Below are 18304 nucleotides of genomic sequence, written 5' to 3'. Positions count from 1 at the left end.
CCCTGGTCCGGGCTCAGGGGGGGTGCTGGGCAGCCTCGAGCAGCGGCGCTGCCAGCAGTGCCATGGCGAGCGGTGGCAAGGACGTGCCTCGTGGTGGCCAGTGGCACCTAAACCGGCAGTGGGAGCAGCTTCACCTTCTGGAAGCCCCAGAAAACTCCATGCCCCCGCCAGCATGCTGAGGGAGCTGGGTGGGAGAGGTGCTGCTTTCCTTCCTTGGCGGATTTCCATCTCCTTTCACCCATTCCAGGCATCCTGGCAGCAGGACGGCGGTGCTGGCAGCACCATCTCGGTGGCTTCGTGCGGTGGGTGGCAGCGCCAGCAGCATGCCACCCGCGCGTCCCCACCGGGAAGCCTCTCCTGGCCACCGTGCCCCCGGCCAGCTCCTGCAGCGGGGGTGGCACTGGGAGCCTTTCTGGCAGCGGGGACAGATGGCACCGCGTACCCGCTTCTCTGCGAAGCCAAAACGAGGAGCGCTGGAGCCCGTCTGGGAGCAGGATGGATCCTGGCGCTGGGTGGGTGAGAACAGACGGGCCAGGCACCCGCCAGACGCCAGCTCGTGCTGTTCCTGCCGCGCTGGGTCAGCCGCAGGGGGTCTGCTCCAGCTCTCCCACTCATCCCGGTGTGGAAAGCCGGCAGCATTGGGAAGCACACGTGCCGTGAGCTCACCCAGTACGCCCCGTACATCCAGTACACCCAACCCCTCCATGGCAGCCAGCAGGCGCAGCCCCCCCACTCACCAAACAGCAGCACCACCAGCTTTTGAAACCTGTATTAAACCAGCTTAACCCCCTGCCCCGGCCAAGGGGGGAGCGGAGCCGCTCGGTGTCACAAACCCTCTGGTCCTTCAGCAAAGCCACTTAAAAATAGTCCCCCAGCCGGGGCTGGAGTGGGGCAGCGTCCGTCATCCCTCTCCTACAGCATCTTTTCATGCCAAGGCTGGAGCAGGACAACGCCTGAAGGAGGGAACAGCTGCCGGAGGAGATAACGGACTTCTGAGGCTCTTTGATTTTCTTGTAACTTTTAATCAATGCCAGGGAAATTAATGGGGATGGCGCGGCTCAGGCAATGAGGCAGTGATGCCCTCCAGCCGAGGACACGGCCCCAGAAGCCGGAGCAGCTCCAACACCCAAATCTCCTTCCAGCAGCCTCCCAGCGGGGCAGAGGGAGTTGAGGAAGGGACAGGGGCACGACTGCAGCACCGAGCTGAGCAGGAATGAGGAGGAAAAATCTAAAATAAAACCCTCCAGCCCCACGCCTGTGGCTGCAGGAGCAAGTCCTGGGGAGGGAGGAGAGCAGCGAGCGCAGCCAGCGCTGCCCCCGCTCCCCTTCGCCCACTTGAGCCTCTTGCTTAGTGCTTGGTAAGATGGGACACGGAGATGGGGGTGAGCTGGCAGCCCTGGGGGGCACCCACACCCCCCTCACCCATAAAAAAGGTTTATGGACCTTCCCCTCCCCCACCTGCGGGGGGTGCAAGGTGGCAGTTTATAAATAAAGTCTGTCCTTGGCCTAAGCGAGAAGGGGACAGAAGCCCTGCGCTCCCTTGTTGCCAAAAAAAGAAAAAAAAAAAAAAAAAAGAAAAAAAAGAAAAAAAAAAGAAAAAAAAGAAAAAAAAAAAAAGAAAAAAAAACCCAGTTTTCTTTTTCCAAGGTAGCTGCTCCAGACCTTCCTGTGGCTTGTCCAGGGGGGGCTTCGTAACAAACACCAAGAATCTCAGGCCGTTCCTGCGCCCCCACCTCCAGCACAGCCCCTCAGCTCCATCCACCACCCCCCCAGGGCTGAAGATGCCACCAAGGGCTTTGCTCCTGCCGCTGCCAGCTCGGGGTACGATCCACCCAGCAGCAACTTGGAAAAAAGAAAAAAATTATTCAGACCAGCATCTTCAAATTAACAAACTGTAATTTTTTTTTTTCTCCAAAGATACATTTTCCATACACATCCATCATACACTGTAACAAAAAAAAGCAGTGTACATGAAATAAGAAAATAAATTAAATCCATAGCATAGGTAAGGAGGACGCTCTAGACTGGAGTAGAGTTGAAAGTTTCCAGCGATACAAGAGGCTCAAAAGTTTGTTTTAACAAGAATGCCTGCTAGCAAGGGTCCAGCAAGTGTTTTAGGTCAGTCCAACTGCTTAAACAGTTTTATTTAGAGTTTTTTTTTTTAACAGCCATTATTGTCCTGCAACAGGCAGAGCTATGACATCCTGGGAGAAAGCCAAGAGGCATCGGTAAGATCCAAGTAGAGCATCCAGAAGATAATCAGATTGGTCCTACAGCATCGGCGCTAGCCATCCTCCTTGGGCGGTGTGTACCAGCCTGGAACGAGAAGAGAGATCCATGAGGGATCCACGCCTGGAAACGCTGCAGAAAGCGGCAGCGCAAGCGCGCCCAGTCCCGCTTCCCAAGTGCCACATCTCCCCCAGCACCGGGGGGGTTTCTCTCCTGGTTGCTCCCCGAGAGCAGGCGGACAGCCGAGTGCTGCCTCCAGTCACGGCTGAGGGAGCTCAGCACCGACCAGGATAGGGCAGAGGGACACTGCAGCCAGACGGTGGGCGGAAAAAAATTCCGGTGGCTTGTCAGATGCCGGGCCTAGGGGAGCCCGGGCTGGCAGGGGAAACGCACGCCCTCCCCTCAGCCCTTACCATTCTTCTCGTGGATCTGAACCAGGGACTTGTAGGACTGCTGTGCTCTCGTCAGGCTGTACTGATTCTGCAAGGGAAGCCAGGGTGACCATCAGCCCACCGGAACCCGGTGCCAGCCGCCCCCCCGCGCACCACGCTGCCAGCGCCACCCACCCGCTCACCCGCCCCCACCGCTCCCGGCGTTCTCTTACGCCGACCCGGCCCTACCTTATTTGCTCCAAACTGTACTCGTGCTTTCCCTTTCACCAGAGTCGCGCTGATCTGCATGATCACTGACTCGATGGAGTACGCGCTGCTCCAGCCCTGGGGACACAACGCAGCAGTGAGGCCAGCGCAGGCAGGACCCCCGCGCCCAGGGGCTGTGCTTCCCCACCCCAACAAAAGGTTCTGAGCCCGGCGCGGGCATCGCAAGCTGCCAGCCGGGGGTGCAGGCAGGATTTGGCTGGTAGCAGGAACACAAGGCGTGGCGGGAGCAGCGGCTACCCAAGCCCACGCAGCGGCAGGGACCCACCTGTTTTGTCAGTAGCTCCATGCAGATGGCACCGCCCACCCAGAACGTACCTTGGGGAAGAAACGAGGCCACGTTATGTCAGAGCCAGCCACAGCCTCACCCACCCGCTGCTCCAGAGACGGATCGTTGTCTCAGGGTCGATCTCAGATGGAAACATACACCACCACCACCACCACAACAACAAAAAAAAATCCAACCCCCCACCTACGCTTCCCGGGAGAGCGACTGCAAGCTGGTATCGGGGCGATTAGGGGCAGCGCTAGAGAAACTCGTGGTGAGAACGGCAAGCAGCGCGGGAGACGGTGAGCGGAGGCAGGTAGTCACTTACCCCCCTGACAGCACCGGGGACACAACCCTTACGAATGGTGGATCAAAAGGAAAGTTATCCTGGAAGGAGAGAAGGGAACAAAGCCGCTGAGAAACATCTCTGAGGACTCGCCGCGGCAAGCGTGCCTCAAGGAGGGGGAGGTGCGGGAAGCCTTACTTTAAAGGAGAAGTTGAGGAGGATGAAATCTGTTCCTTCTTTCTCTTTGAGGATCTGGAGATCGTTGTGCAAAGCGCTATCCTCGTCAACCCTGCCAAACGAAAATCCCCGAGGGTCAGAGCCGAGGCCGTGCACCTCGAGTCAGCTGTGCTCGCTGCCGCCCAAGCCCAGAGCTACTGTACCTGCACAACCTGGCTGCCACGCCGGCCCGCGGGTTCGCACCCAGAGGGCAGCGACAGCACGGGCTGTCAGCATTCTGCTCCCGGTTTGCAGAGAAGACCATCACACCCTTTTTGCATGCTGCCAGCTTAAAAATAAAAGACTGCCTGGCCCAAGGAAAAGGCAGCAGCCGTGTCTGGAGGGTGTGAAAGCTCGGGGTTTTGTCTGATGCACCTCTTCCAGGACTCTAGGAACAGCAGACAGACTTGCAGAGCCCTCAGATATTCTCATCTTTCTCCGGAGACGTCATCTCCTTTCTGATGCGGAGACAGCAAGCGAGCTGCCCGAGAGAAGCTAACCCAAGGTCTGCCAGGTGCTCCCCTGCCCTGCCCACCCCCCCTCCGGCTCACAGGGACATTCTGGTCCCACCACAGTTTGCATGATCCCGAGCTATGCCACCTACTTCAGGAGTTTGACGTTCCAATCGTACAGGCTGTCGTTCACTAGTTCAACTGCATAGTATCCTGCGAGGCAGAGAAGAGGGGTGTCACTACGGGGGGAGGCTGAACAGCGACTCGAGCCACCACCCACCACGTCAACCCCCGCTTGGCCCTGCAGCACCACCTCAGCCTGGCACAGACCCCTCCACGAAGCAGCACTTATCCAGAAGAACCATCCCGAGGTCAGCACTTTTCCTACCATTGGTCTTTCCCAAGTCCTTGGGCTCAGGGAAAGGGGCAGGAGGACCATCACCCTCCAAGCCAGGTAAGCCCCCCACCCACAGCACGCTCCTCACCTTCCAGCCAGCACTAGCAGGGAACAGAAAGGCAGTTTTGCTCACTCCTGAGAGAGCGACAACCGATGGCCAGAGATCCCCTCCCCCCCAGCTGAGCTCGACAGCTCTAAGGCCCATCAGGTACCACCCGGAACGACGAGTTAAACCCCGTCACGAAGAGCGGAGCAGCAGCCCCTTCCCCCGAGCTCCCCGTGGTACTTACCACCCTTGAAACTTGGTGATCGGTAAATATCCCTGAGCTCCTTCATTAGCCGGTCGGTGGCCTGCACAGACCCAGACACTGCACCCTGTGAGGAATTTGGGAAGTTGCATCGTTACACCGCACCCACCACGGCTGTTGCTCTACGAGGCCAACACCCGAGCCAGAACTCCCACCTGGCCCCTAAACTAGACCTTACCGTGCCCCCCACCTCTCAGTCTTCCCCTTTCCCCCTACAAGAACTTCCCTTGCTCCAAACACGCCGCCCAGGCAGCAGAGCTGCAGCAGGAATGCCTCCATGCCCTCTCAGCTCTAAGAATCTCAGCCCAGGAGTATAAAAAAAGCACAACCCACCAGCCGCCTCCACAGCCCGCAGCGAGGTGCGGCTGCCGGGAGCAGAGGGGACCCCCAGATCTCGCTACAGGAAGGCTGCCCCACGTAGCACCAACGCTACCCGAGGCTCACGCATTTCCCCGAGCTGCGGAGGCAGTTGGCAGCCCCCTGCATCAGCCACGCCAGCCCCGAAGAGCCACCGCTGCACCTCTGGCCGGGGGACAGCCCCTCCGACTCAGGGTGAGCGGGTGCCTCCGCTGCTGTCACCCTTGGCTCCCTCTGCTTCCCCAACCCACCCGCCCGCCCGGTGACACGTACATTTAAGTAATCTTGCCTCTGGTTCTTTTTTATTTTCTCTAAAATGGCGAGGTTTTCCTTCCCAATGCCTTCATCCTCTGTCTTCTTCCCATCTGCCGGCTCTTCCTCTTTCATCTCATAGTGGTCCAAGTCCTCGGTGTCCTGGGAAGGCGAGAGGAGAGCTAGTGGGAGACGTGTCTTCGCTCCTCCCTGCTCCAAGCACTGCAGATGGAAGCTGCCCTGGACCAGGAAGGATTCCTGGTGCTCCTTCCCCTCCCCAAGCCCTGATCCGAGGCACAAACCGGGTGGAAGACACCAGACCTGGGCACGCTCAGCAAAAAGGTTTCCGGCACTGGGCCCCCGCTGCCCTCCCTTACCAAAGGCAGCCGGCAGAGCGGCACGATTCCCTTTCCAGAGTTAAATCGGGCTTGTACAAGCTCTTTGTTAGCTGGGTTCTTGCCTTCCAAATCTCATGCTGTACTGGGTTTGCTGGCAAGGGTTTGGTAGCCAGGGGGCTACAGGGGTGGCTTCGAGGAGTTGCCAGAAGCTTCCCCCCACATCCAACAGAGCCAATGCCAGCCGGCTCCGAGATGGACCCACCGCAGCGATGGCGGCAGCGCCTCTGATGGCGCGTTAAGAAGGGGCGGGGGGGAATAAAATAAATCTGCATCAGGGGAAGAGAGGAGCGAGACTGTGAGAGCAGCAGCCCTGCAGACCCCCAGGGCAGGGCAGGAGCGCTCCCGGCCGCAGCAGAGATGCCCCGGCAGCTGGAGGTGAAGCCCCCGGCGAGGCAGGCTGTGCCCCCGGCCCCTGGGGGAGCAGACCCCCACCCACAGCCCGGGGAGGACCCCACACCGGGGCAGGGGGTGCCCGCAGGAGGCTGTGACCTGTGGGAAGCCCACGCTGGGGCAGGTTTGCTGGCAGGACCCGTGGCCCCGCGGGGGTCCCACGCTGGAGCAGGTCGTGGAGGACTGTCTCCCACGGGAGGGACCCCACGCTGGAGCAGGGGAAGAGTGTGAGGAGGAAGGAGCGGCAGAAACGACGTGTGATGAGCTGACCGTAACCCCCATTCCCCGTCCCCCTGTGCTGCTCGGGGGGGAGGAGGTTGAGGAACTGGCAATTAAGCCCAGGAAGAAGGGAGGGGTGGCGGGGGAAGATGGTTCTTTTCTGATTTGAATGGTAATAAATGAAACTAATTTCCCCAAGTCGAGTCTGTTTTGCCCGTGATGGTAATTGCTGAGTGATCTCCCTGCCATTATCTCGACCCACGAGTCTTTCATTACATTTTCGCTCCCCTGCCTGCTTGAGACGAGTGACGGAATGGCTTCGGTGGGCACCTGGCACTCAGCCAAGGTCAAACCACCACACATGCCCATCTAGAATTGGCCATTTACCTTATGTACGCTCCCCCACCAGCCCAGTCTAACTGAAGGGCACTTGCATGTCGTCACACACACGGCTCAAGCCGCCCTGTGCCACATTTCTGGATGGCTGGAACAAAGCACAGGTACCGGGTGCGGCGCTGCCGGGCTGGGCCATTCCCCCTTCACGTGCCAAAACCCAACGTGAGCAGAGGTCACACAAGGAGAAGAGACCCTCACACAGGAAATTCAGTGGCCTGGGACATCCTCCCCTCCAAAAGAGGTGACGTTTCACAGCGTGTCTGGAAGCTCTTTGTAGCTCAGCTCAGCACCGCGCTGCATGCCCTGCCACTCTCCCTAACCCTGCTGGCAGACGCTGTCCTGCATCCCTTTCCACCAGAGCCTGATGTTAATACCCAGTAAAAACCAGTCGCAGCGATGGGGGCCACGGCGGAGATCTCCCCCCACGCACTGTGTCAGCACCACAGCTACCTGGAAGCTGCCTGCAAATGGCTGTGGGTGCACCCAGCTCCAGGGCTGCTATTAAATCCTCCAAACAAGTGTTTACTTCAGCCTCTCCAGGCTAGCTGCTGCTATTCTGGATAAGCAGCATTTTTGGAAGGGCTTTGACATTTTTAGACTGTCACACAGGAAAAATAGATCCTCCTAGAAAATCCCTCGAGTGGATTAACCTGCATAATGCATATCTGCACCAGGGCACGGCTCTGCTGCTCTGCTCTTCCGACACAGCCCAACAAATCCAACTAGTCAGCAGGAAACCTTTGCTCTGAGCGACAGTGCTGGCCCTGCACGACAATGCACAGCGTTAGCAGAAAGCGTGAGGGGGAAACGCTCCGCTCCTGAGGATTGCTTTTTCAGCCCACAGGAGCATGAGGACTCACACATCACCAGTTTGCCGCGAAGTGGCAAGTCTGCAGATATGCCAGGTTACACCGGTACCAGTTTAAGCCACCGCATTTTCTCTGGGGACCCAGCTTTGATTTAGCAGGCTATTAACTTTGCTAAACCCCCAAAACTGCTAAGCACGCTGCTAAGTGACCTGCCCCCAGGTTCTGTGGTGCTGCTGACTCGATGCCCGTGCCTCTCACACCCCAGGAGAGGCGCGTGAGGCATCGCTAAATGTCACCATGGAGATTCAAGATTATTCCACCCACTTCTAGAGATCTCTAAACCGCAAACCAAACAACCGAAGCCTGCAGGTTTTGCAGCATGATATTCTCAGCCTGCAGTAAACGATGGCTGCCTCTGCTGCTCCTGCCAATTAGCTCGCTCACATGCCCAGCCACCCTACCTTAATCCTCTCTGCGGGAGTCCCGTTTTCACGGTGCGATTTCCCCACCAGAGACGGCACCCCGGAAATCCCATCACTCGTGAGTAAATTTCAGGCTCTAGAGCACAGCAGCACGAGCAGAGAGAGTTGTCCAAGAGGCTCCGCTCTCAGCTCGTCTGGATGCCTTTGGAGGCTACGGCTACACCTCTTGGCTGCTGCAGGCCCCTGTGGTTTGTGAACAGGTTGCTCCCACCCGTGGCTCAGCACCTGGGTCCACAGCAGCAAAATGCTGAGAACAATCTCGACTCTGTGCCAAACTTTTCCCTGCCTGGACTCCCCAAGCTCCTCCCAGACACAATCCCTGTGCCCTCGCACCTTTCCGCAGGCATCTCCCTGCGCTCAGCTCTCTGGCGTACTTCCTCAACGCAGCGAGGCAGCACTTACCTCTGGCATCTCTTCATCTTCCTCTTCAGAGGACACCTCTTCCTGCACGCTCTGCGGGGACAAAAGGACAGAGACAAGAGATTGCACCTTCAGCTTCCTGGGGCAATGCTCTCCTGCCTTCCCAGACACTTCTGAGGAAAGGTTAAACAGGGATTTACAAGAACCACCAAGTTAAAAGCAGAGTGAAGCCCAGAACCTTTACAGGAACCCACACCAGAGCAGCTAAACAGCACTGAGGCCCAATGGAGCAGGCTGGCATCACCCAGGACAGGAATCCACCCCAGGGAGAGGAGATCAACACCTCACCTGCTGCATTCCTCTTTTGGGGGTCACAGAAGCCTCAACCTCTAAAGCAAACTCCAGGGAACTCATTTTATGAGCTTCAAAAGTCTCATCCCGGGTCACTCACCTGTTCCGCCGGCAGAGGCTGGTCCAGCATTTCAACGTCTGGATGTTGAGGGAGGTTGTAGAGTTTGCACAGGTCGGAGATTATTCGCTTCAGGTGCTGCAAAAGCTGTCCAGAGACCAGGCAAGTGTCAGAGAGGTGCAGAGACCCCCACACCCAGCCAAGCCTCAGCTGCCCTCAGCACTGCAACGCCTTCCCTCACAAATGAGCAAGCCAAGGCTCAGAGGCCGCTCCTTCCCACTCCAAGCAGCGGCCGACACAGGGGAGGAAAATCACACCCCAGCATCAGACTCAAGAGAAGTCAGAGCTGCTCATCCCAAATTTCCTGAATCCTTATGAGACCAGAGGTGCCCCCGCAGCTGGAGGCACGCAGCAAGGATTTTACCCTCCCGAAGCAGCCAGCCTCTCGGCACCCCTCCCCTTGCCCCAGGCAGCGCCCCCTCACCAGCGTATTTCCTTTCCTGACTTCCACCAGCCTCTCCAGGATAGCTGCCAGGTTTGGATCGTCCGACTCCACAGACCATATCGGAGGAACAGCTGGGTAAGACTCCTGGAAACAAGAAGGTGGTGTTTGAACTGCTGCAGCTCCCTCCGTCACACTAGAGCAGCCAGCAGGGAAGAGAGCAGCGAGCTCAGGACAGGGAGCTGCAGCCCCACATCTCCCAAAGATCCCTCCAGACCGCAGAGACCAGGGGAATGGCCCCCGAGTGACCGTATCCCTCCTCCGGCTAAATCCCGGGGCCAAGGGCAAAACAAACCCCCTGCTCCAACTGGCTCAGCTCTGTGCCGCTTCCCCTAAGCCCAGGGTGGAATATGGAGGGTGGTGACATTATGGCCACCCCTCCGGTCACTGGGGCCTTTGGGGGTTAAGGCAGGACACGGAGCGTGTTCCACGCCGTCCCACGGGCCTCGTGCTTCACCAGGTCTGGACCAGAAGCGCTGCAGAAGAATCAGGCGACCCAGCAGCACCCGCAGAGGGGCAGAGGCCAAGCGGTGCCTTTAAGCCAGGGCAAAGCCGCTGACGACGCTCCCGAGTCGTCCCTTGGGAAAATCCCAGCTCCTGGCCCTGATCGGCACCGCACTGGGGGCTTTCCCGGTTCTGCTTCTCCTCTGTGGCCACGATGCCACCTGAACCTCGCCCGATGGGATCCGCACCACATTGCAAACCGGCCCAGCACCAGGATCCCCCAAAATCCAGGTGAGGATGAGCCAGGGTGGATGTGAAGAGCCACCTGGGACACCCCCCCCCCAGAAGAAAACCATCTCGGGGCAAGCACAGAAAAGGGGGCGCAGAGACTGTGGGTACCCCCTCCTCCAGGCATCACCGGCCAGGGTCACCTGGGACCCCTCCTCTAAAAAAGCCACCTCAAGGCAAGTACAGAAAAGGGGGTGCAGAGGCTCCGGACAGGAGGAAGGGACCCCCAGGGAGGGGAGACTACTGCCCCCCGCCCCGCCCGCACCCCCCATCGAGGCTGAAGGCTCCGGGTCTGTTCTGCTGGGTGACGCTTCCCTGTGCGGAGAGCCCCGTTGAGCTCGGGGGCCCCGGGAAGGTGGGGGGGGGGGGACACGGAGGCTGCTCCCCCCGCGGCCGCTTGAGCCTGGCCTCGGCCCCTCGGTGCCCCGGGCCCAGTTTGGGCCGGGCCAGCCCCTGCCGCCCGTAACGGCCCCGGGCTCTAACGGGCCGCGGCCGCCCCACAGCGGCTCGGGGTGGGCCCCTCGGTGCCGGGGTGGGCCCCTCGGAGCCCCCCGGGGCCAGTGTCACCCCCCCGGGCCTCACCGTGATGTTGCAGTGGATGCGGACGGGCCCCGGTGGCGGCCCCCGGGAGGCGGAGGCCCCGGCGCGGGCCCCGGCCCCCGGGACGAACTCGCAGCTGATCTCGTCGGGGCAGGCGCTGCCGATGCGGAACCGCTCGTGGCCCCGGTGGAAGATGGACTCGAGCAGCCGCAGCTCCCGCCTCAGGAGCCGCCCGGCGGGGGCCGCCGCCACCTCGGCCCCGCTCCGCCCGGGCCCCCCCGCCGCCGCCTGCGCCCCCGCCGCCTCCTCCGCCCCCGCCCGCTGCATCTTCCCATGGAGGGACCCACTCCGCCGCCGCCGCCGCCGCAGCCCCCGGAGCCGGCCCAAGATGGCGGCGGGACGGCCCCGCTCTCCGGAAGTGACCCCTCCCGTCGCCAGCGGAAGGGGCGGGGCATCAACCGCCGGAAGCGCTCGCACGCCCGGGCGGGGCGGTGCCGAGCCGGAAGTGACGCCAGCCAGGCGCCCCGGAGAGTGAGGGGCGGGGCGAGCGGGAGGGGAGAGCCCCGCCCCTGGTGGGAGGGGTCACGGGGGGTCACCGGCGCGGGGGGGGGGGGTGTCGAAGTCTGGGGGGACCCGGTGTGGCCTGAGGGGTCCCGCAAGTCCGGGGGGGTCCCGGGGCCCGAGACGCCCCGTGTGTGGTAGGGCCGCGGGGGGGCCCGCGACCCGCCTGGGAGCTTCCCATCCCCCCTCCGGTGCCCGCCGCGGGCCCCCCCCCCGCCGGTACCGCGCAGGGACTGGGGGCTGGGCCCCGGCTGAGCGGAGGCTCGGGGGACCCCGCCCCCCCCCCTCCCGGTGTCCCCGGGGCGCGACGGGGGCGGGGGCGGGGGCGGCCCCGGGGCCGCTGACGGCGGCGGTGACGGCGGCGGAGCGGGGAGCGCGGGACGGCCCCGGCGCAGCGCCCGGCACCGCCTCCCGCCCGGGGCCGCCCCGCCCGGGCCGCCGCCGCCGGCTCCAGCACCGCGGAGAGCGCGGGCAGCACCGGGGACAGCGCCCGGGCACCGGCAGCGGCACCGGCAGCGGCACCGGCAGCGGCACCGGCAGCGGCACCGGCAGCGGGCCGCCCCCATGGCGCTGCTCCGCGTCCTCTGCCTCCTCGCCGCCCTCAGACGTAAGTACCGCGGAGGGGGGTAAGGCGGGCACCGGCACCGGCACCGGCGGGGAGGGCCCCGGGCCCCGGGGCTGCGCCTGTTGCATAGGGCCGTCCGGTACTGGCCGCGCACAGACCCGGAGCAGAGCCGGTACCGGCCCCGGTGCTGCCCTGGCCCGGCCCGCCGGGGCTCCCGGGGCTCCCCGTTCCCCCGGGGCTCTGCGGCTCCCGCGGCACCGCTGGGCCCGGCGGCTCCGGCTGCCCGAACCCTGCGGCGGGGGTACCGGGGCAGGCAGGGGCGGCAAAGACCGGCAGGGACGGGCAGGGACCGGCAGGGGAGGGCAGGGACAGGCAGGGACTGGCAGGGGGTGGTCGAGAATGGGCAGGGGAGGACAGGGCATGGGCAAGGGAGGGCAGGGACAGGCAGGGATGGGCAGGGGACAGGCAGGGATGGGCAGGGGACAGGCAGGGGTGGGCAGGGGAGGGCAGGATGGGCAGGGGAGGGCAGGGACAGGCAGGGATGGGCAGGGGACAGGCAGGGGTGGGCAGGGGAGGGCAGGATGGGCAGGGGAGGGCAGGGGCAGGCAGGGATGGGCAGGGGACAGGCAGGGGTGGGCAGGGGAGGGCAGGGGATGGGCAGGGATGGGCAGGGGACAGGCAGGGGTGGGCAGGGGAGGGCAGGATGGGCAGGGGAGGGGCAGGGACAGGCAGGGATGGGCAGGGGACAGGCAGGGGTGGGCAGGGGAGGACAGGGCATGGGCAAGGGAGGGCAGGGACAGGCAGGGATGGGCAGGGGACAGGCAGGGGTGGGCAGGGGAGGGCAGGATGGGCAGGGGAGGGCAGGGACAGGCAGGGATGGGCAGGGGACAGGCAGGGGAGGGCAGGGGATGGGCAGGGATGGGCAGGGGACAGGCAGGGGTGGGCAGGGGAGGGCAGGATGGGCAGGGGAGGGCAGGGACAGGCAGGGATGGGCAGGGGACAGGCAGGGGTGGGCAGGGGAGGGCAGGGGATGGGCAGGGATGGGCAGGGGTGGGCAAGGGAGGGCAGGATGGGCAGGGGAGGGCAGGGACAGGCAGGGATGGGCAGGGGACAGGCAGGGGACAGGCAGGGACAGGCAGGGATGGGCAGGGGTGGGCAGCGGACAGGCAGGGGAGGGCAGGATGGGCAGGGGAGGGCAGGGACAGGCAGGGATGGGCAGGGGACAGGCAGGGGTGGGCAGGGGAGGGCAGGATGGGCAGGGATGGGCAGGGGACAGGCAGGGGTGGGCAGGATGGGCAGGGATGGGCAGGGGACAGGCAGGGATGGGCAGGGGAGGGCAGGGGATGGGCAGGGACAGGCAGGGATGGGCAGGGGACAGGCAGGGATGGGCAGGGGAGGGCAGGGGATGGGCAGGGATGGGCAGGGGAGGGCAGGGATGGGCAGGGACAGGCGAAGAGGGCAGAGGGGACACCCAGCAGGCTCCTGCCTGGCAGCACCAGGGCTCCAGCCCCTGCCCAGCCCCCCCCGCGGCTGCTCCCCCCCAGCCCCCCCCCCCCCCGGGTCTCCCCATCTCCCCCTCGCCCCCCCCTGCCCTGCCTGTGCTGGCTGCCCCCCCCCCCCCCCCCATCACAGCCCCCCTCGGGCTGCCAGGCCCAGACCCCCGGGCAGGCACGGGGGGGGGGGGGTCCGGAGCCCGCCGGGGGGGCCGTGCCCAGCAGTGGGGGGGCTCAGCCTCCCCCCCCTCCCCAGGGGGCCTGGGCACGGACACGGAGGAGCGGCTGGTGGAGTATCTGCTGGACCCCGCGCGCTACAACAAGCTGATCCGGCCGGCAACCAACGGCTCCGAGCTGGTGACGGTGCAGCTGATGGTGTCCCTGGCGCAGCTCATCAGCGTGGTGAGTGGGCCAGGGCTCTGCGCCCCCCTCCCCCGGGGGGCCCTGCAGCCCCCTCCCCTGCCCCCAGCCCCCCCCCCCCCCGCTGACTGGCCCCGCTCTCTCGGCAGCACGAGCGGGAGCAGATCATGACCACCAACGTCTGGCTGACCCAGGTGGGAGCCCTGCGCCCTGTGGCCCCTGGGGCCACCCTGCCCCAGTCCCCCCCGTGGCCACCCTGTCCTGGGGACCCTCCTGCCCCCTGCCCTGGGCCCCCTGTGTCCACCCTGTCCTGGGACCCCCTGCACCCTGCCCTGAGCCCCCCGTGCACAGTGCCCTGGGCTCCCCCCATGTCCACCCTGTCCTGGGACCCCCCTGCACCCTGCCCCAGCACCCCTGTGGCCACCCTGTCCTGGGGACACCCATGTACCCTGCCCTGGGACCCCCTGCCCCCTGCCCCCCCCCCCATGTCCACCCTGACCTGAGGACCCTCCTGCACCCTGCCTTGGGTCCCCCCATGTCCACGCTGTCCTGGGGACCCCCCTGCACCTTGCCCCACCCCCCCCTTCCATGTCCACCCTGTCCTGGGGACCCCCCTGCACCCTGCCCTGGGTCCCCCCATGTCCCCCTGTCCGAGCACTCCCTTGCCCCCTGCCCTGGCCCCCCCCTGCCCGCAGCAGGGCCAGGCTGAGCCTGCCTGTCCGCAGGAGTGGGAGGATTACCGCCTCACCTGGAAGCCAGAGGACTTTGACAACATGAAGAAGGTCCGGCTGCCCTCCAAGCACATCTGGCTGCCCGACGTGGTGCTCTACAACAAGTAGGTGGTTGGGTTTTTTTAGGGGGGGGGGGTGCCATGCATGCCCCCCCAGCCCCACCCGGGGCTCGGGGTGGTGCTGTCGCACCGCTGGAGCACGGCCAGGGCTGACAGTGCATCTCTTTGCCCCAGCGCCGACGGGATGTACGAGGTCTCCTTCTACTCCAACGCGGTGATCTCCTACGATGGCAGCATCTTCTGGCTGCCGCCGGCCATCTACAAAAGCGCGTGCAAGATCGAGGTGAAGCACTTCCCTTTTGACCAGCAGAACTGCACCATGAAGTTCCGCTCCTGGACCTACGACCGCACGGAGATCGACCTGGTGCTGAAGAGCGAGGTGGCCAGCCTGGATGACTTCACGCCCAGCGGTGAGTGGGATATCGTGGCGCTACCAGGACGACGCAACGAGAACCCTGACGACTCCACGTACGTGGACATCACTTACGACTTCATCATCCGGCGCAAGCCGCTCTTCTACACCATCAACCTCATCATCCCCTGCATCCTCATCACCTCCCTGGCCATCCTCGTCTTCTACCTCCCATCCGACTGCGGTGAGAAGATGACGCTCTGTATCTCTGTCCTGCTCGCCCTCACCGTCTTCCTGCTGCTCATCTCCAAGATCGTGCCGCCCACCTCGCTGGACGTGCCACTGGTGGGCAAGTACCTCATGTTCACCATGGTGCTGGTGACCTTCTCCATCGTCACCAGTGTCTGCGTCCTCAACGTGCACCACCGCTCGCCCACCACGCACACCATGCCGCCCTGGGTCCGCACCCTCTTCCTCCGCAAGCTCCCAGCGCTGCTCTTCATGAAGCAGCCGCGGCAGAACTGCGCTCGCCAGCGCCTGCGCCAGCGCCGACACACGCAGGAGCGCGCTGCCACCGCCACCCTCTTCCTCCGGGCCGGTGCCCGCGCCTGCACCTGCTACACCAACCCCGGCGCTGCCAAGGCTGAGGGGCTCAACGGCTACCGGGAGCAGCAGGGGCCGGCGCCGGCCCCCACAGCCAGCTGCGCATGCGGGCTGGAGGAGGCGGTGGATGGCGTGCGCTTCATCGCCGACCACATGCGCAGCGAGGACGACGACCAGAGCGTGAGACGGGGCAGGCGGGGTGGGGCGGGCAGGGCTATGGGGGGGTGGGCAGGGCTGTGGGGTGCAGGCAGGGATATGAGGTGCAGGCAGGGCTGTGAGATGCAGACAGGGCTGTGAGAGATGCAGGCAGGGCTGAGAGATGCAGGCAGCACTGTGGGGTGCAGGCAGGGATATGAGGTGCAGGCAGCGCTGTGGGGTGCAGGCAGGGCTGTGAGAGATGCAGGCAGCGCTGTGGGGTGCAGGCAGGGCTGTGAGAGATGCAGGCAGCGCTGTGGGGTGCAGCAGGGATATGAGGTGCAGGCAGCGCTGTGGGGTGCAGGCAGGGATATGAGATGCAGGCAGGGCTGTGAGAGATGCAGGCAGCACTGTGGGGTGCAGGCAGGGATATGAGGTGCAGGCAGGGCTGTGGGGTGCAGGCAGGGCTGTGAGAGATGCAGGCAGCACTGTGGGGTGCAGGCAGGGATATGAGGTGCAGGCAGGGCTGTGAGATGCAGGCAGGGCTGTGAGAGATGCAGGCAGCGCTGTGGGGTGCAGGCAGGGATATGAGGTGCAGGCAGCGCTGTGGGGTGCAGGCAGGGATATGAGGTGCAGGCAGCGCTGTGGGGTGCAGGCAGGGATATGAGATGTGGGCAGCACTGTGGGGTGCAGGCAGGGATATGAGGTGCAGGCAGGGCTGTGAGATGCAGGCAGTGCTATGAGGTGCAGGCAGTGCTGTGAGAGATGCAGGCAGGGATATGGGGTGCAGGCAGTGCTGTGAGAGATGCAGGCAGGGATATGAGGTGCAGGCAGTGCTGTGAGAGATGCAGGCAGGGATATGAGGTGCAGGCAGGGCTGTGAGATGTGGGCAGGGATATGAGGTGCAGGCAGGGCTGCTGAGGGTGGGCAGGGCTGTGGGATACAGGCACCGGGGGGGTCCGTGCCTGGCCCTGCCCCCCGGGACCCCCGGCAGCCCCCGCCCCCTGCCGCAGCCCCAGCCCGCAGCCACCGCTCTGGAAGCCGGGAGGCTCCCGGGGGGCCTGACCCCACGCTGCACCGTGAGGATGCAGAATTTGGCGGAACCGGCCGGGCTGGGGCTGCAGGGCTGGGGGCTGCTGCCCCCCCCAGCTCAGCTCCCTGGGGGAACGAGTCTCCCAGGCTCAGCGCTGGTGGCGGTGGGGGGAGCCCCACAGGGCCGTGGCGAGCTGGCAGGGCCCCCGGAGCTGCGGTGCTGAGGGAGCAGGTTTGGGGCTCTGCGGAGCTCCTGGTCCAGCCCCGGGTGATAGCAGGGGGCCTGGCCTGACCCAGCATCTCTCCCGGCCCCGCGCAGGTGAGCGAGGACTGGAAGTACGTGGCCATGGTCATCGACCGCCTCTTCTTGTGGATCTTCGTCTTCGTCTGCGTCTTCGGCACCGTCGGCATGTTCCTCCAGCCGCTCTTCCAGAACTACGCCACCAACTCCCTGCTGCAGCTCGGCCAGGGTCCCCCCACCTCCAAATAGCGCCGGGTGGGGGCTGGGGGGGCACCCACCTGCCCCAGGGACAGCGAGGGACCGTGGGCTCCGAGCCCTCTCCCTGCTGCCCGCCCAGTGGGTCCCAGTGGGACGGAGAGCCGGGTGCTGGGCTCCGGGCAGCCACTGCAAACCAATAAATGCTCACAGAGGAGGGGGGCTGCTTCCACCGAGCGTGATTTCATCCCGCATCGCTCCCCGCAGGCAGGGGGGGAGAAGCCAGGGTTGTGGGGGTGGGGGGTGGGCTTCCAGTGGCTGGGGAGGATTCAGCTCTGGAAGAGGAAAATCTCAACTGCTGAGGGGGCACAGGAGTGCGGAACCAGCCCCGCGCTCCGCTTGCCGCATCTGCTCCCACCAGTACAACAAGGTGGGGGGCCCCAGCCGGACCCCTGTGCCGTCCCCAGGGCTCCCAGCCGGGGCAGAGCCGCGCTGCTGCGGCAGGAGCAGAGGTAGGGAAGGAGGACAGGGCTGTTCGGCTCCAGCTCTCCCGCATGTACCAGCCAGATGCTATTTTTAGGTCCTACCTGCAGGCAGGGCCAGGGCAGCGAGTGCCAGGGATGGCTCTGCACTCCGGCAGTGCCACTCACCCCTGCCAAGCTCCAGGCTCCAGCACCCAGAGCAGCCATAATATTAATTCCACCAGGAAAAAAAAAAAAACCAACCCAAAACGGAAAACACGAATCAATCGCAACCAGAGCTGGGAGGGCGGCCAGGTCCTTGTGGCAAGTTGTGCCAAGGAGATGGTGGCCCTGGCTGGTCCGGTAGCAACGTGTCCCACGGTCTCCCTCGCAGGCAGGAATTGGCCTCGTTGGGGAAAGTTGAAATGGAGCGTTTGCTATAAATACCACTAATCCCCCGTGCCGGGGGGAGCACGGCGCAGACGGGGGGCCGGCGGCACACAGTGCCGGGGGAAGCCACGCACTAGAAATTAATTTAAATCCCAGCACTTCACCCAGCCAGAGAAATCCCAGCCTGCTTCAGCTGATGCTCCTGTACCTCCTCCTCCTCTCGGGGTGCGCCCCCACACTTCAGAGCTTTGCCCTTCAAGCAGCCCCCACACCAGGGGCTCATCCTGCTTTGTCTCACCTCTGCACCCCCACTGCTGTCGGTGCTCGCGCTGGGTGATGGGGGTCCCGCTGCGCCCTGGAGACTCCTGGTAGAGCAGGAGGGCGCGGGGAGCACAGCAGGAACCCCGATAGCTCCAGGCACAGCAGCCTGAGCAGGATGAGGAGCCCCCAGCCCCGTCCCTGCGCTGT

At 64.1% G+C, this 18304-nt stretch overlaps 2 protein-coding genes across 2 annotated transcripts; one reads left to right on the top strand and one right to left on the bottom strand.

Annotated features, from left to right (window-relative positions):
• Positions 1 to 1878: 1878 nt before the first annotated feature.
• Positions 1879 to 11074, bottom strand: UBE2Q1 (ubiquitin conjugating enzyme E2 Q1). The gene is given in 14 exon segments (XM_056322278.1): positions 1879 to 2316; positions 2643 to 2709; positions 2850 to 2945; positions 3154 to 3189; positions 3191 to 3203; positions 3482 to 3540; positions 3638 to 3728; positions 4260 to 4320; positions 4795 to 4879; positions 5443 to 5583; positions 8518 to 8568; positions 8927 to 9031; positions 9369 to 9473; positions 10701 to 11074. Coding segments are annotated over 14 exon segments (1227 nt in total). The 5' UTR covers positions 10986 to 11074; the 3' UTR covers positions 1879 to 2284.
• Positions 11075 to 11489: 415 nt separating this feature from the next.
• On the top strand, positions 11490 to 17202 carry CHRNB2 (cholinergic receptor nicotinic beta 2 subunit). Its single transcript, XM_056322279.1, has 6 exons — positions 11490 to 11826; positions 13534 to 13679; positions 13787 to 13831; positions 14363 to 14472; positions 14602 to 15562; positions 16869 to 17202. The coding sequence occupies exons 1-6, from the start codon at positions 11784 to 11786 to the stop codon at positions 17037 to 17039; spliced, it is 1476 nt and encodes a 491-aa protein (XP_056178254.1). The 5' UTR covers positions 11490 to 11783; the 3' UTR covers positions 17040 to 17202.
• The last annotated feature ends 1102 nt before the right edge of the window (positions 17203 to 18304 follow it).

This window comes from Falco biarmicus, chromosome 19 (genome assembly GCF_023638135.1).
Source record: "Falco biarmicus isolate bFalBia1 chromosome 19, bFalBia1.pri, whole genome shotgun sequence".
Lineage (NCBI taxonomy): Eukaryota > Metazoa > Chordata > Aves > Falconiformes > Falconidae > Falco > Falco biarmicus.
Note: the sequence above shows the minus strand (reverse complement) of the source record. Positions and strands in the feature narration are given on the sequence as shown.

What these genes read in the sequence shown, in the direction of transcription:
- CHRNB2 (XM_056322279.1), top strand. Translation starts at nt 11,784, where the DNA reads ATGGCGCTGCTCCGCGTCCTCTGCCTCCTCGCCGCCCTCAGAC. An exon ending in TGGCGCAGCTCATCAGCGTG is followed by an intron (nt 13,680 to 13,786) that starts GTGAGTGGGCCA and finishes CTCTCTCGGCAG; the next exon opens with CACGAGCGGGAGCAGATCAT. An exon ending in GACGTGGTGCTCTACAACAA is followed by an intron (nt 14,473 to 14,601) that starts GTAGGTGGTTGG and finishes TCTTTGCCCCAG; the next exon opens with CGCCGACGGGATGTACGAGG.